This window comes from Pleuronectes platessa, chromosome 10 (assembly GCF_947347685.1).
Source record: "Pleuronectes platessa chromosome 10, fPlePla1.1, whole genome shotgun sequence".
In the NCBI taxonomy this organism is placed as follows: domain Eukaryota; kingdom Metazoa; phylum Chordata; class Actinopteri; order Pleuronectiformes; family Pleuronectidae; genus Pleuronectes; species Pleuronectes platessa.
In genome coordinates, this window is record NC_070635.1 from 20,176,726 (window position 1) to 20,192,397 (window position 15,672).

The 15,672-nt window shown below is 41.5% G+C and overlaps 1 protein-coding gene across 1 annotated transcript in view; it reads right to left on the bottom strand.

The window, feature by feature from the left end:
- tsnare1 (T-SNARE Domain Containing 1) overlaps positions 1-15,672 on the bottom strand; it is a 150,083-nt gene that overhangs the window by 62,418 nt on the left and 71,993 nt on the right. The window contains exons 5-8 of the mRNA XM_053433461.1: positions 3,340-3,430; positions 3,159-3,233; positions 2,921-2,977; positions 101-247 (exon numbers count right to left, since the gene is read on the bottom strand). Coding sequence (XP_053289436.1) covers positions 101-247; positions 2,921-2,977; positions 3,159-3,233; positions 3,340-3,430 — 370 coding nt within the window. The remainder of the gene's footprint in view (positions 1-100; positions 248-2,920; positions 2,978-3,158; positions 3,234-3,339; positions 3,431-15,672) is intronic.

Genomic DNA, 15,672 nt, shown 5'->3' on the forward strand with positions numbered 1-15,672 from the left:
TAATCCCCTGTACAGATATTATGTAATATACATTGTATACATAATAGTGGCATCTAGTAATGTGTGAGGATGGTCCAAAATTCCTCAACAGTGTCCTTACCTCAATCTGAAGCACGGCCTCCTCTCTTTGGTGAAGCACCTCCACATCCTCCTCACTGATCTCCGACAAAAAGGCCAGAGCTCCTCCCTCTGAGCCTGCTGCTTCTCCAAACACTGGACCCTCTCCCATCAGATCACTGGATGGGGTCTGTACATTATATTGGGACACACACAGACACACACTAGCTGAGTATAGACAGCAATAACTATAATGTCATGTGCAATTACATTCTGGAGGCTATTTATTGGATAGTTAGGTGAAAAGGTCAGTGCAGAAGGAATCTCCGGGACCACATTTTTGCCACGATGACACTCAAACAGAACTATAAAAGAGTTTATTTTCATTTCTCCATCCGTGACTGATACTTAACATTGGTTAAGAGTGAGTCAGTTCATTAAGACCATTAAAAACAGTGCAGTCTGCACATGCATATTGTTACATGAGCAAACAATAGCAGAGGAAAGAGGAGAGACATATAGTCAGAAATAGGCCTGGTTTACTTTTTATGCATTGCTAATGTCTTCTACCTTTTGCGTGGCTGACTGCACAGCTAATTCATGGTACATGGGCCAGTGGGGGTCAGAGCACAGGGACCAACCCAGGCTGAGTCACAGCGCTCTGTCTACTGGCCACGGTCTGACTCACCACTCCTCAGCAACATCGTGTTCACTCCTACACATACATGCCCACTGCCAACGCTCCAGAATATATCAGTACATCACACAATTGGGAATGACTCTCAAGACTATCGTTCTGACATACAAGCTCTCAGGTGGTGGGAGACACACGCACACACACTTTCCAGAGTTTCCTGTTGCAACTTTTAGTTAACTCTGATGACGTCAATATAAAGATGTGGGTGGGAAACTATCAATATAATCCGCCACGATCTGCAAACTGCATGTTTAAATGGACGTGTAATGAATTTCCAAATGTCACACTGCCTGTGAAAAATCCTGTCACTTCCTATAATAAAAAATACTGACTATTTCAACTCCTACTGCCTATACTCACCAATTAGTTATTCTACAGTATACTCCCCGATTAATAGACTTGTGTCAATGCAGTGAGGGCAGTCATATAATGTACCCTTCAGCCCACCGGCCCCAAAAAACCTTTACCTTTAATGCTTAGGAGAATGAAGGACCTTGATAAAATGCCTTCGGAGGGATATAAAACCTTAATGCATACGACTCTCTCCTCTGTAAAAAAAAAAAGAAGATGGATTTTTAGAGGCTCTTTGTGTGTAAAATGGTTCTTCACAAATGCCACCGTCCAACCAGATTAAGCTGTAAAGGACTTATTTTCAGTGCAGGAGCAAAGAGGTCCAGACCTCTGCCCTGCCTAAGTAAGCTTTTGTTGAGTAAGATACAGAGATACTTTCCTATTTCATTGTTGGATTCTGACCTTTTTTTTGTCTTTGTGACACAACTGACAATACCTCATTCATAACCGTCTATTAATAGCACCAAAGAAATGTTCAACATTTTGGCAAACATGCATATTTGCTTACTTGCCGAGACACTAATCTACAATTTCTGTACATGGGGCAAGAAGCTAATGCAGCCAGCCACCAGGGGCAGTTTAAGTTTTCCACCTTTATAAGGAGTCTATGGTTAATACAGACGGACCTGATGCTTGAGTTCTGCTTACCAACGAGTAAAAGATATGACACTCTGTCAATGGTAGATAAAATATCAAAGTAAGTATATTGCATATACACACATTACACAAACATGTCATCCATAATTATATTCTCAATTCATATATAGACAGCATGTGTTATATGTGTTATAATATTACTGGTTTACAAAGAGATCCAATCTTTTATGATCTAGTTTTACTATTTATACAAATTACTACAAAGTTCATTCATTCCTATTCAGTCTCTAATGATGAATAACTTTGATTTGTGAAACGCACGTAAAACAGTCCAACACTGGTATACAAAGTAGGGATATCGATTATTACCACGATATAACTTTTCCTTGATAGAACTCATGTCGTCTATGTTTGGCGGACAACGCGAACAGCCAATGATAATGAGAATAGCGCCGCGCCGAACCAATCGTGTGGCTGGAATAGAGTTATACCCACATCAGTTTAGGTTGACGCACACAGCCCAGAGCGTAGGAGGAGCAACATGCTAATGTTTGGGCTCCTCTGAATAATTATAAGCACCGCTGCTTCAGGACAGACGCACATTAAAAGTCTGGTCGTCCTGCGTCAGAGTCTCTGTCGGTTTCTGCTTCCTCCTCACTCCCCCGCTGACCTGTGCTCAGTTTACACTGTAACAACATCCATCATCACTGATTCCAAGTAAAAAAAATGCTAAATATGTGCATTATATAGACCTTTTCACTGCAGTGGTCTGTATGAAATGTTATAATTAAAGTGCAGTGGCACAGGATGATTGTACGAGCAAGTAAAACACTTTGTACGTAAGAGCTTTCTACATAAACACAACTGTGCAAAAAAGTTATTTTCTGGTTATTTATGTATATCGTGATATTTATCGATATCAACTGACATGAAAACAATTATTGTGATAAAATTATTTTCTATATCGGCCGGTCCTACCACAGTGAAAATAAGCTCTTAGACTCTGATGATTATTTAATATTTTTATATCAGCAGTACAAAGGGCTTGGATGTGATGAATGGAGTCTGTGTAATATAACAGAGAGAAGGTGACAACACAGAGCTTCAAAGGAACCCTTGTAAGGATGCAATCGAGCTGAGAGATGCCATCTCATCCTCCTGCTCTTTTATGAATGACAGTGAAACAAAGCATGGATTTTCAACTTCATATCGGCTCACCTTCTGCTTGTCTTTCTGTGTTGGAGGGAGCAAGGTCCTCGAGCGTTCTGCAATTTTCTAAAAGAGGAACAGATCAAAAGGCTGGGTCACAAGGATTCCGTTTTTCCATGTTGAAGAGGCCACATTTGATTCCTCTTTGCCTCCATGTGTGTTGAGGTGTGCCTTATTCCCCCCCCGTCCCATCCGTCATTCAGAAACCATAGTACTGAATTTACCAAACCAAATGAGAACAACAAACCTTCTGCAGATCCCCATAGCTCTGCACAGACTCGGAGAGTTCAGTTTTTAGTCGTGTCAGGCGCACACGGTCTTGCTGTGCAAAAAAACAGAATTAACTTCAATTATCTCAAATGTTGTTCAATCCACTGTTTATTCTTCAAAATGACAATGAATGAGGGAGGACTGGGAGCATATAATACCCGTGAAGAGCCACTGATTATATCTGAGAGCTGTTTGATGAGTTGGCTTGTGCTGGTGATGACTTTGTTGGTCTGCTGCTGCGTGGAGTGTCTGTGTGAGAGAGAGAGAGGGGTTAGAAGCACATCCCAGTATGCCTCTCCACCCCAAAGGCCAACTCCCATTCAACTTGACGCAATAATCGGCTGCCCCACAGAGATATAAAGCTTCACAAACACACATATACCGCTGCACACCCTGCACAAATATTGATCTATGTGTAACTGGTGGTAAGGGGATCAGATGTACCATAATGCATTGGGGAGAGAAGGATCATGTCACTATAATTCTGTGTCTGTTGTAGAAAATCCAAAGGATCACAGAGGGAACATATCTGATAAAACTTCAGCCATCACATCCGTGCAAAGCAGGGTTAGAGAGAGGTGGCGAGGGTGGCAAGTGTACTGTTCATTCTGCTGCTAGAAATAAAGGGAAATAAATAAATTGGCCTGCAGCAAGTTTCTCCCCAAATGACCAAAGTTAGTGTGGCATTTCCATACCAACTTATATTTGTGAATGCTTCCGGAACCTCTCGTATCAGTTCTGATTTCCAAGTGGCGTTATCGACAGTTGCAGAACAAACCTACACCTCTGAGCTACAAAATGTGATGTGGTGTGTGTCACAGAGAAATGTAAACAGACTACAGAGCGCAGTTTGTTCTTCTTACAGTTTGTTTGATGCTCCCTTAACAATGACTTCATACGGATTGATTATGGATTAGTTTTGCTTCAAGACAAACAAACACTTTGAAACATTTTTACTTTGTCTGGTTCTAACAGCTCCTTCACAGAGTCTCCTTTTGAAAAGGTTTCGGCTCGTTAGCTATTAGCTCAGCCACTGCACAACTTGCCTGCATATCATTGTGTTAGTCTTGGTCTTGGGAAAGATGCTTGTTGGTCACTCAGACTCCTCTGAGGAGCACTCACTTTATCCAAGAGAATTTGTCCCTGCAACTTAATGTATAGCAGTAATATAAGATAATTTAGAAAAAGGAAAGGTTCTATTTTACTTATACGGCCAACTTGTTTGTGGCTAAGCATAGTAAATGCTAAACAATTGACCAGCCATTGCAGTACATATACTTCATGATTAGGAATGAATTCTGCTTACAGACACATCTGCGTCAGCCACAATACTGATAAATAATAAATACATAAAATAAATATATAATTAGCAAATACAAATATACAATGGCATGAGTAAATAAAGTAGACACACAACAGACAGCTTTACGAAGCTAAACCTCAGCCTGATGCGTCATCCTTTAGCTTTAAAGCAGCAACAGACATGTGAAGGATTATTTTGAAATCCCAGCCAAGCTAATGCTCTATCATGTTACCCACCAAAATGACACAGCAGAGTACAGACTGTGTGGCTGGCACCCTGCATTAGACATCTGGAGGAATGACAAATAAACCTCAGCATCAATGTGCAGCTGGGCTCGACCATGTGAGACGTGGAGTTTCATTTTAGGAGCAGCTTTAATGGATCACACGATCTACAAGATGACATTTAGGTACTCTCGCCAGTGTCAGAATTCCACTCACCAAATAACTGATGAATATGTAACCATTGATTGTTGTTAACAACTGAAAAGGGCTTCTCAACTGATTTATATATTTATACATTTTGAGACTCGGGAGGTATTCAAAAAGAATACTTTTACTTCCTGGTATGGATAGAGACAAGACGTCACATTTCCCAAGATGCAACGCAACAGCATTTTTCATTCTAGCCTCCCTGCTAATTTGTAGTCTCAAGCTCAAAACTGTGACAACACTGATGACATCACTACAACGTCATTGGGCTGAGGAATAATCGCCACGTCTGATAAAATTACTATGAGGTGAGTGACACTCTAAGGCTAGAGCTAGAGATACCTCATTGTATGTCCAAGAAAATAAATGATTGCTGTTGTTTTTCAAGAGCGGTGTTCCTAGTTTGTAGCACCGCTGCAACTAAACAACCAACTGGAGAGCAGACAATCAGGTCTTTGTCTACGATGGCCCACAAATGCACAAAAATGATCATGTAATATGTGTATTAGCATTTTTATCTGAAATGGAGATAAAACACATTGGATGGAGTTGTTTATTTCACAAAAAAATGTATGTATATATGACAGAGCCTAACACCATATATTTGATTGGCTGTATTCGCCCTGTAATCTCAGGTTAAAAATGTAAAGGTACCCTGTGGTGTTCTTGTAAACAGATATGGTTACATTCAGTTGTTCTCACACAAAGAGCATGTGTATTAACAGGATGTGACAACTATGTTGAGTGAGGTTATTTTCAGATAAACTGCTAGCGCAAACCTTGTGTGTTATTTATCCATTGGTTTGTGGCTAATTAGATGGTGGAGCAAAGCACACCTTGAGACTGGAGATGTTCACAGTGATAATTGTATCTTATATCACAACCATTGCAGTATAAATACATGCTTAAGGCCACCTTTTTCGCTGTGGAACCTCCTCTCCGGCTTGTATCTTATATCACAACCATTGCAGTATAAATACATGCTTAAGACCACCTTTTTTGCTGTGGAACCTCCTCTCCGGGCTCCACGGAGAGCTTTTCGTACAGCTCAGATTTAACTAAACGTCGGCATAGCGGACACCCTACGGACAGCCCTTGGCTGTGATTGGTCCGCTAACGTCCGCTTACGACATTTCCGGACCTCAAACTTCCTGTTTCTTTCCCTATAGCACAATAAACCCCAAAACACAACTACGACTCTAGGATTAATATGACAACTGGTTAAGCCAGCGGAGTTGTCCGGCTGATGTTGGCTGGTTAGCGCACTAACGGCATGTGTGTACGGCCACATACGGTTATAACGCCCTGTCATAACACCGCTAGTGGGCTAGCCACCATGCTAACTGCGGTGGTAACAGAGCAAAAACCAGCTGTCACGACTTTAATTCCACGGCTGTCATGACACTCTTTCTCTAACACCGTCAGGTTAAAGCAAACACTTGGCAGTAGTTAATATCGGGAGTCCCTGCTGACTGTGTTTGGAAGCTGGGGGGGGAAGCTAGCTGCCTCTGTGTAGCTTCAAGCTGTTGCAGCTGTTGAATTAGCAACGCAGTTTGGAAACAAGAGCGGTGAACCGCTGCGTTAAGACATAACATAAGCATTTTGAACCGCTGGGTGTCTCTTTATTCAGCAAAAACTGTCGCGTCATCAACATCCTTTTTCTGTTAGTTGCCATCGTTCACTGTGTGTGAGGAGCCGGGAGGACGTCAATAATCCAGCGTGGACTTCTTCTACATACCTCATGAGGTAGGCTTCTCTAAGCTCGTCTTCCGTTGCGCCATCTACTGTTCTGGCGGTGAATTGTTTTCAGCACAAACCGCTCGTAGAACCATAAATGAAAAAGAGTCCGTCCAAGCGTAACGGACTCGGAGAAGTATACATTAGCCTTTAGTGTTACACAATCTACCAAACTTAAGATTCAGCTATTTTGGTGGACTTTTTATCACCAGAATTGTGTCAGTGGCCTCTTTTGAAAATATGAGTTTGGTGCACTTTATCACATTATGAAATCAGGATACTGTTGCAAAATACCACCCCAGTTTTTCAACTTCACTGTTCAGCCGTGACGACTTTTAAAGGGCACCTATGGTTATTTTGGTCTTCTCCTTCCCTACATGTGAAACATGTATGCATGCTTTTCTATCTATTATATCTCCCTACATATCTCTATTGAAATAATTGTCAATTGGCTGATGAATTATTGATATGAACTTGAACTTCATATAAATTATGTTTGAAGTACTGTACCTTAAAGCCTACTGCTGCTCCTTATTCACTATTGTCATTATTGAACTCAATAAATCTTAGTTTTGGGGTAATCTTGATGCTACATCAATGGCAAAGTAGTTACCTGTGCAATATACAATGGAGCCAATAATTTGCTACACCCACCAAAGTGTTGGAGCATGGCATAACTCACTATGCGGTGGTTGCACCCTGGAGCAACCACCATCGCATTTACTTTATATTAACATCTTGCTGAAAATGAGATAATGTTAAATTCCGCTCACTAACCTGGAAGAATTTCAGTGACTGGCTTAATCAAGAACAAGTTTATATAGAAAGTTGGATGATTGGCAAGTTGAAGTAGGGGGAGGCAACAGGAATCCTATAAAATGTGCAGCCCACTGACTATCAACGTGACCCGAGCTATTTCAGCATTGATGTGCTTGGATGGATCATTTATGAGTCAGTGGAAGACCCACCCACCACTGACACACTGTTAGCAAACAATTAGGACTCGCCCACCACTGAGGACCCCCGAGAAGACCTCTGCAGCTTCACTGCACAGTGATACATCTGCTAGTCACACTCTTCTTCCACAACAAGCTCCAGAGCCAGGCGGGGCAGAAGCAGCATGCAAAAGATTGGAATGGCTCACACTGTGAATTTCAATCAGTCAACTCCGTTGTGTGTTTCTCGTGGACCTGATGAAGAGGGAGCGAAGGAGTCTGGGAGCAGCTGGCTGTAGGGGGAGGTGTTAGGGGTGGAGGGAATGGGGTGCGGGGGAGACACAGTGGAGGTGGGGGATATGCTCCAACTTAATTCATAGTATCCGGACTTTGAAAGATAGAGCAGCTCTTATAGTGGGCTCCGATAAGGATTAAACCACCAAAAGTGGAGTTGCTTCAAACCCGGTGCTGACCTCTGACAGGCTCAGATGACAGAGCAGAATCTTGGTAAAACTCAGCGCTGACTCAATATACACCTGTATTATGTGATGAGACCTTGACCCTATTGAGACCTGGTATTAACATCCTTCCTGAGTGATCCGATCTCAAGTGCTCAGCTCTAAGTTCTAGTGTGAATGCACTTGACGCATTGAGGACCCACTACAGTTTCATAATGAACCAATAAAACCAATATTTGTATATTCCTCAGTAAAACCACAATGCCAACAATGAGTCAAATATTTATTTTCTTTTTTTCTCCAATTGGGTAAAATCGAATTCAATAATACTGCTACATGCAGTTTTCCTCAGCTTCTCCTTGCTTCCCTCCTCCTCCCTCTCACACAAAACACACACAAGCACATGAGCTGCGTTGGCCCAAAAGGGAGAGCAGGTCGTCAACTAACCACGAGGTTGGTGCCGATGTTTCTTTGGGCCAAAATACTGAACCCCTAAACTGCCGGCACAGCCCCAGATGGCAGAATGTGATTGATGGAGAAAGTAGCACCATATAAATACAGACCATTTACCATTTGACTAATGACCCATTTGTTCAGTAAAACCGCCTAAATGTTCATGTTAATTTGCATATAGAGAAAATGTGAACTGACCAACTATGAGCTTTTCACTGTTGATTGTATTTCTTGGGAAGAACTGAACGGGGGCCTTGTCCACACTAACCTCGGGCCTGTGCTAAGAGGCGAGTTCAAGTTAAGAACATAACTTAACAATCGCAGTCAGGCTAAGCGGTGCCACAAAGTTGGTAATCGACTCAGTAAATCAACCCTGGTTTTCCTCATCAAGATGTGAGTGCGTGCACATGAAAGGGGCGGTGTTTGTTGCATATGACCAATCACAGACATGGACAAGTGAATATATTTCTCAACAAGGAGCAAACTGTTACATTAGGGAAATACGAGGAGAACCAACACAGTATCCAGACTAAGCACGGTTAGAGGTGCTAAATGCAGGAAGGACAGAATGTAATGAAATTCTGATTGTGCGAATGTGTCGTTACGCAGCCCCGTGACATATTTGAAATATATTACCGTGAGTTATGAATCCGTTTTTAGTAACAAGACCTGTTGAACTGAACCGAAGAAGCCTCTTGGATAAGAGATGAAACGTTAAATCACATGACATAGCTTCTATAATGAGCTAAGTCTGTCTGCAATGACTCTGAGGACACACTGTAACTTCCACAAGTAAAGAAACTTAGATCAATGCAGGCATTCTGTGGCACTGTGAGCATGTTGCTCCAGCAGTTGACAAAGGTTTATCATTCCTTTCGATTGGGATCTATACATTTCATTGAGTTACTGACCAGAGAAGGTCAAATGATTTTGTCAGCCACAAGTCCCTTGTCCTCAGAAGCCCTTCACCACACCAAACTCCACAGGATCGTCTAAAACTGTGATTTCATGTTGCAAAGGAATTAATTAAAGTCAGTGGGTGGAGATTTTATACTGATGGATCTCTCTTCTCCAACTTAACCTGCTGCCGAGCAGGTTAGCTGTTCAGCATAAGTTAGAATGGTGATTTATCATGATATGAAGTGAACGAGCTTTGAGGACCGGAAACCCTGAAACTGAAGTGTTGGGCCAGAGCCCAGCGGATGACCACAAGACACAGGTCAGAGGTTATCCAAAGAAAATAAACAAAGGCCTGTGTAAATCAAGGCCTTGTGGAACATTCTTATCCACCTGTGAGTACTTTTTCCTGGCAGTTTCGAGAAACCCCAGCAGGTTTCAAGGCCCCCGCAGGAACACGGAACCCCTGCTGGGTCTGAAGAGCCCAAAGGGGGGGGGCACCAGACACTGGAGCCGAGAGGAACAAAGGGTTGTTAAACTTTCGGCAGGAAAACATCCTACTGCAGGCTTAAGAATCTCCCCCTGGTGGTGGAAAATGTTCTGGGAATGCCTTGGAACCCCCGCTGAGTTCCAAGCCCCGCCCACTCAGATCCATTCCTGACAAATCAATTGGCCGATGTCCTATGACCAACTTCTCAAGGAGGAGGACCTCTCAGGTAATTTAAAAGCCCTGGCACTCCAAAAATCGTCGCCATTTCCTGCTCTCTGAAGACGTCAATAGACCGTTCCCGGTCTAGCTAGATGATTTTAGTTGCTAAAGGAGGCAATCGCCATTTTACCCTGCTCTGAAGACGTCAACAGACCCCTTCGGGGCCTCCCAGATGTTCCAGTTGCTAAAGGGGGCAATTACAGACGTTTGTTTTATTTCCATTTTCTTTTATTTCTTTATTCAGTCGACGTTTTATTTTGATAGGACTTTTTGTTATTTTAACTTGAAGAGGCCGCGCACAGGAACTCGCTCGCCGGCCGAGCATCACAGACTTTTCTTTTCACGATCCCCACAGCTGCGACACAGCTGTTAATCCCTGCAGGACAAAGCATCATTCTGTCGCAGAAGAGACGAGGCCGAATTCCGTTCCACGAGCAAGACTAATTCGCTCCATATCCGGTCCCAGCACGAAGCCGCTGCAACAGATGAACCAGCGCTATCCAGCTCAAGCCATGACTTCGTCACCTAATTCCGGGGATTCGCTGACCGCATGTACCCCGAGGAACACAACAACGAGATTCACTGGACTTCTGGAAAATCCGCGCGCCATGCGCAAGCAACACCGCGAAGGTCACAGTAAGAGGCTTTATTGTCTGGGCAGAGACTAGTTTAAATACTTAGCGTGTCATGTTTATTTGAGTGTGTTTGTTTGTAGATCGCTGATCTGTTTTTAAGCCGTGTAACACGAGGAAACGATGCGTCACTTCCGGCTGCTTGTTTACATTGGCGAATGTTTTAAAGTGCCTCGCGCCGTGACAGAGAGCCTACGGCAGCACTGTTATCGTCCGACTAAGTTTGCAGAGACCTAACCTGTTAAAAGATCGGTGCACAACTCTAATTTGTGTACTGAGTGGTGAAGTCACTGTAGCTGGTCTCAGACGATGTTTTTGATGTCTCTCTCTCTTTCTCTCTCTCTCTTTTCTCCTAAACCTGTTTATACACACGTCCCGACCTACACTTACCTATTTCATGTTACATAGAAAATTCTAGATTTAAAGAGCCTTAATACATCTCGACGCCATTCGGCGCCAGAACCATGAGATAAGAAATCTCTTTGTCTAAAGTTCCTTTGTGTAACAGGCGACCAACCGCCATCTTGTTTTCGACCTCATGTCGTCACCGGGGTCATAAACCTCCATCTTGAAAGTATGTGAACGTAACATCTTGATCCTGGCCAGACTACGTCACTACGTGATCTCGTCATTACGCCATAGCCACTCCCTTTTCTCTTTAGACACACACACCCACACACACACACATAGAGACACAGACAGGCAGACACACACGACCACACACACACACACCAGTAGATACTCAGTATTACATGTGTGACCATTGTGATAAGTGCTGCTGCTGCTGTTGCCTTCTTTGAAATATTGGAGTCTGTTAAATGAAGAATCATTGAAATAACATTAACTTTATTTCCCCTTTTGAATAAATACTTTTGTAATTAAAGTATTTGTATTTCTGTGATTATTTGTACATGTGTATGTGAATGCAGCTGGATTACTATAGCCTGTGCTCGAACTTAAAACCCTTCTTTATTGTTTATTATATAATCATTAATATTAAATATTGAGATTATTAATTTAACTTTTATCACTTGAGACTGATAACTATAGTTTGACTAGTTGGTCCCTGTAACCAGGGTGGTGCCCCGCAACGATAAGCATTAATTACAGATTGTTTCATTCTTAATTGATAATTTTATTGTTTTCATTAATTATTTAACCATTATTAATTGATAAACGTATCATTTCTAATTAATTATTTTACTATTCTTAATTACTAGCTTTATAATTTTTAATTATTTTTAATAAATAATTTATATTTTAATAATCATTTCTCATGATTATTAATAATAAGCCAACGTCAAATCTACTACTACTATTGCACAACAGAAGTTACCCGATAACCCGGTTACCCGAATAACTAGTTTGTGAAGCTGCTCTCCAACATGCACTGACTCCCGGAGAATCTATAGACATCATCCAAAGGGTTCTGTATGTGAAAACGCTAATGTAAGAGTGAGACCCTCAGGATCTTCTCTGGAGTTTCTCACCATGTCAAAACTATAATTTAAGTTGTCCTTGTTGTGTAAGATGAAATGTAGGTGTGGGGTCCATAGTCCTTTTGTATATGTCAACTATATGTAGTGTCCCGTTTTTACATGCATGACTAGCTGATCAAGTCAAAGGGTAAAAAGGCCACAGACATGGACAGGGATCTTGGTTTATTGTGTTTTACCCAGCCGTGACTCTAACACAAGTGTGGCCTTCATCTTGAATGAGATATGTGGAAGAACAATATCGCATTCTTTCTTTATGAATACATGGGTTAATAAGGATTAATATCAGTTGGAATAAAATTGATTCTCTGTAAAGTTGCTAAGCTGCTTTCCCTATTGATCAGCATAATATTTATGTAAATCTTCAAGCCAAACCAGTGTGTGCTCTCATTGTTGGTGTCTGTTTTAGTTATTCGACAGGAAATCCACAACAGTCCTTTTTGGAAAATACAAAAATTGTTGGAAACAGCTGCCTCAGATCTGACAGCGGTGAAGAGTGGGAGGAGGGGGGGTTTCTGAAGGTGTTCAACCACTCAACAAGCTGTTCAGATGAAGAGTAACAGCAGCGTCAGCCTCTTACAAAGGAGGAGAAATGCGCCTCCACAGTTGTCTTATTTTCATGCTGTTTGTTGAAAATAAGCCGTTAGCTGCTGACTAGGAACTGGAATATGTGACACGTGGATGATGGGGTTTGCAATCTTTTCTTTTCTTTAGGCATTTTGAGGGTTGGGTGGAGGAATGGAATGGATAGACGGATAGATAGACAAATACTTTATTATTCACAAGGGGGATTTAGGCTTTTGAGATCCTCCAGACAGGAATCACACAGTTGCATGCCTTAAACGTAAAACCACTAAATGCATATAGAGTTAAAATAGGTGTGCTGAGTAAAAAGGTAAATGTAATAATAGACTAAATAAAGCTTAGCAGGGATTCAGTCTGGCAGAAGGCTGAGGCTGAGGTTGCTTTAGGATGCTATTGACACGTAACATACGTTTAGCCCCCTTCCTCCACTCCACCAGCTCATTCTAGTCTCATCTCATACTTGATCCCATTTAGCTAATCACTTGTGGTCAGTCAAGCTTTATCGCTCTAATTTAACTCAATCTTTACTGTCATGCTCATCTGTTGAGCAATTTGAAGTTTTCTGACTCACCTCTCCCCCTTCACCAACTCACCAGTGGACGATTGACCTTGAACTCCTCATCCTATTCATCACTATAGGTTGGAGGGAAGGACCTGATTCATAAGACTATCATAACCCACTGTGATACTCTTCCCTGCTGAGTCCTGTTCACAATAAATACATAAAACAAGTAAGGGAAAATGTACTTTCCAAAATGTTATTTTAACGTCTACATCAGCATTTATTATAAAGGGTGTTATCAATCCCCAGGGCGTGTTCAACGAACATCATGTGGCACTGGAAGCAATGTGTTTGAAATTGAGAATTGAGGAGCTTTTGGGGGTTTGTTTCTTCAAGGCATGTTCACAACAAAGTTTCATGAGGAGAAGAGTACAAATTTTGCAACTCCTTATAAAAGTAAATGGTCTGTAAAAGCTGCGAGTGAAGAGAAATGCAACCTGACGAGACGCTGAGTCGTTTCCAGTGGTTGCTCTTACTTCAGTGTCTCTGTCTGGTTCGTGTAGTGCTGCTACATTCTCCCTGGTACCATGTGGTAAATTACAATTTTTTTTTATCTTAGTGCTGTTTTCTGGGTCAACTTTGAATAATGGATGTAGAGGAAATTGAGAGTTTATTTGTCCTCAGGACAGCTACATCAATGCCCTGTTGTTACAAATTTACAAGAGGGATATCCACCGCCAGACTCCATGTGAAAGCAAATTGTCTGCCAGCATCTAAATACACAGCATTATTCAGTTCAAGTGGCATCATTGGTATGCCTGCAACCTTGCCAAAGCATTACACAAGTTATACAATAAAAATCAACAATATTTGAAAAGCAGCTACCTGTAAACCAGACATGCAGCACCAACAACGTCGTCAGCTGAGATGGGTGAGTTTACATTGCTGCAACTTTTCTCTGCATTTTAAATGCATCTATGAATTAAAAGTGTCTGTAGACAATCTTCATTTTTTAAATGGCGGTAGATAGGGGGTTGACAGCCGTGATCTGCAGTTACGGTGATAAAAGTAGGAAATATTGCTCCTGTTAAATTTCCCATGATGCAATGGAAAAAGTGGCTGTGTTATAACTTAGAATACACCCATTAGTGTTGATGCACAGTGATGACTCATGTCCAAGATCTCACTTCATTCTCACTTAAATAAATGTCTGTTAAGTAAGGAATTACAAAAATGGCATTTGCACTTCATGTAGGTCATCCATTTGTTCACATTTGAATTTGCACATAAAATACCAGAAGTAGAAATGCTGGACCTTTAAAATAAAAACGTTGAATATTTCAAAAAGATGTTCATGCTGTATAGATGAAAGCATAATGTGACGAAACAAGTAGAAGAGACTTGGAGAATAAATCATGATGTACATGAGATACTGACCCAAATGTCCACTGATGCCTCCACTCCACCTGTGATATACAGTAATAACTCATCACCTCCACCTGACACATAGTGAATACAAGCTGCGGCTCTTCACTCCAGTCTTCACCAGCTCAGTCATTGTATCCCCACGGGACAGATGCTGCAGCCAAGTCTCTTTGCTCAAACTTATTTTCTTGTGCTTGGTGTATTAGCGGCTGATCCTTTGTTTGCCTCAGATTGCCGCGCTCTAACACATCTGCCATGCTCAGCTCCTTATTTGTCTCCAGTGCAAAATTAAGATCATGTTTCCAAACATGATCTGCCCTGACTCTGCTGCCTGTGTCCCCGCCTGCCTCGGATCTACTGCCAGTTTTACAATGAATGACTTCTGTTTGAACCTTCACGTCACCTCTGAGTCTGATTCTGATTCAGCACATTTAACTAAATCAGCGCTCTGTGATCAGCCAAAACAGTGGATAGTTTAGTATGATCAAAGAGGAAATTCATATCTGACACCAAAAACCGTCTTGGTAAAGAGACAGGGCTTATACTAAACATTGTTGATTGTAATGCAGGTTTGAATTATTTTCACTACAGTCGGCTTCACCTAGAGGTCAAGAATGATCGTCCATATATAGAATTGGAAAAAAAGAAGAAAAAAAATTCAGGAAGGTATTAAAGAGAAATTGATATGACTTTTCTTTGTGATAGACCTCGATTTATTGGGTGAGGATCACAGTAAACTTAACACTGCTTGTCTATAACAGGGTTTTGGTATTAGCACTGCTCTTTTATAAAAATGTTTCCAAATAAACCACAATGTAATATTATACTATATGGAAACACACCCACACACCCTTGTCTTTTTTTTTTTATAGGCATTGAAATAATGCATTCCCAAGACACTAATCTCAATCACAAATAAATACCTAAA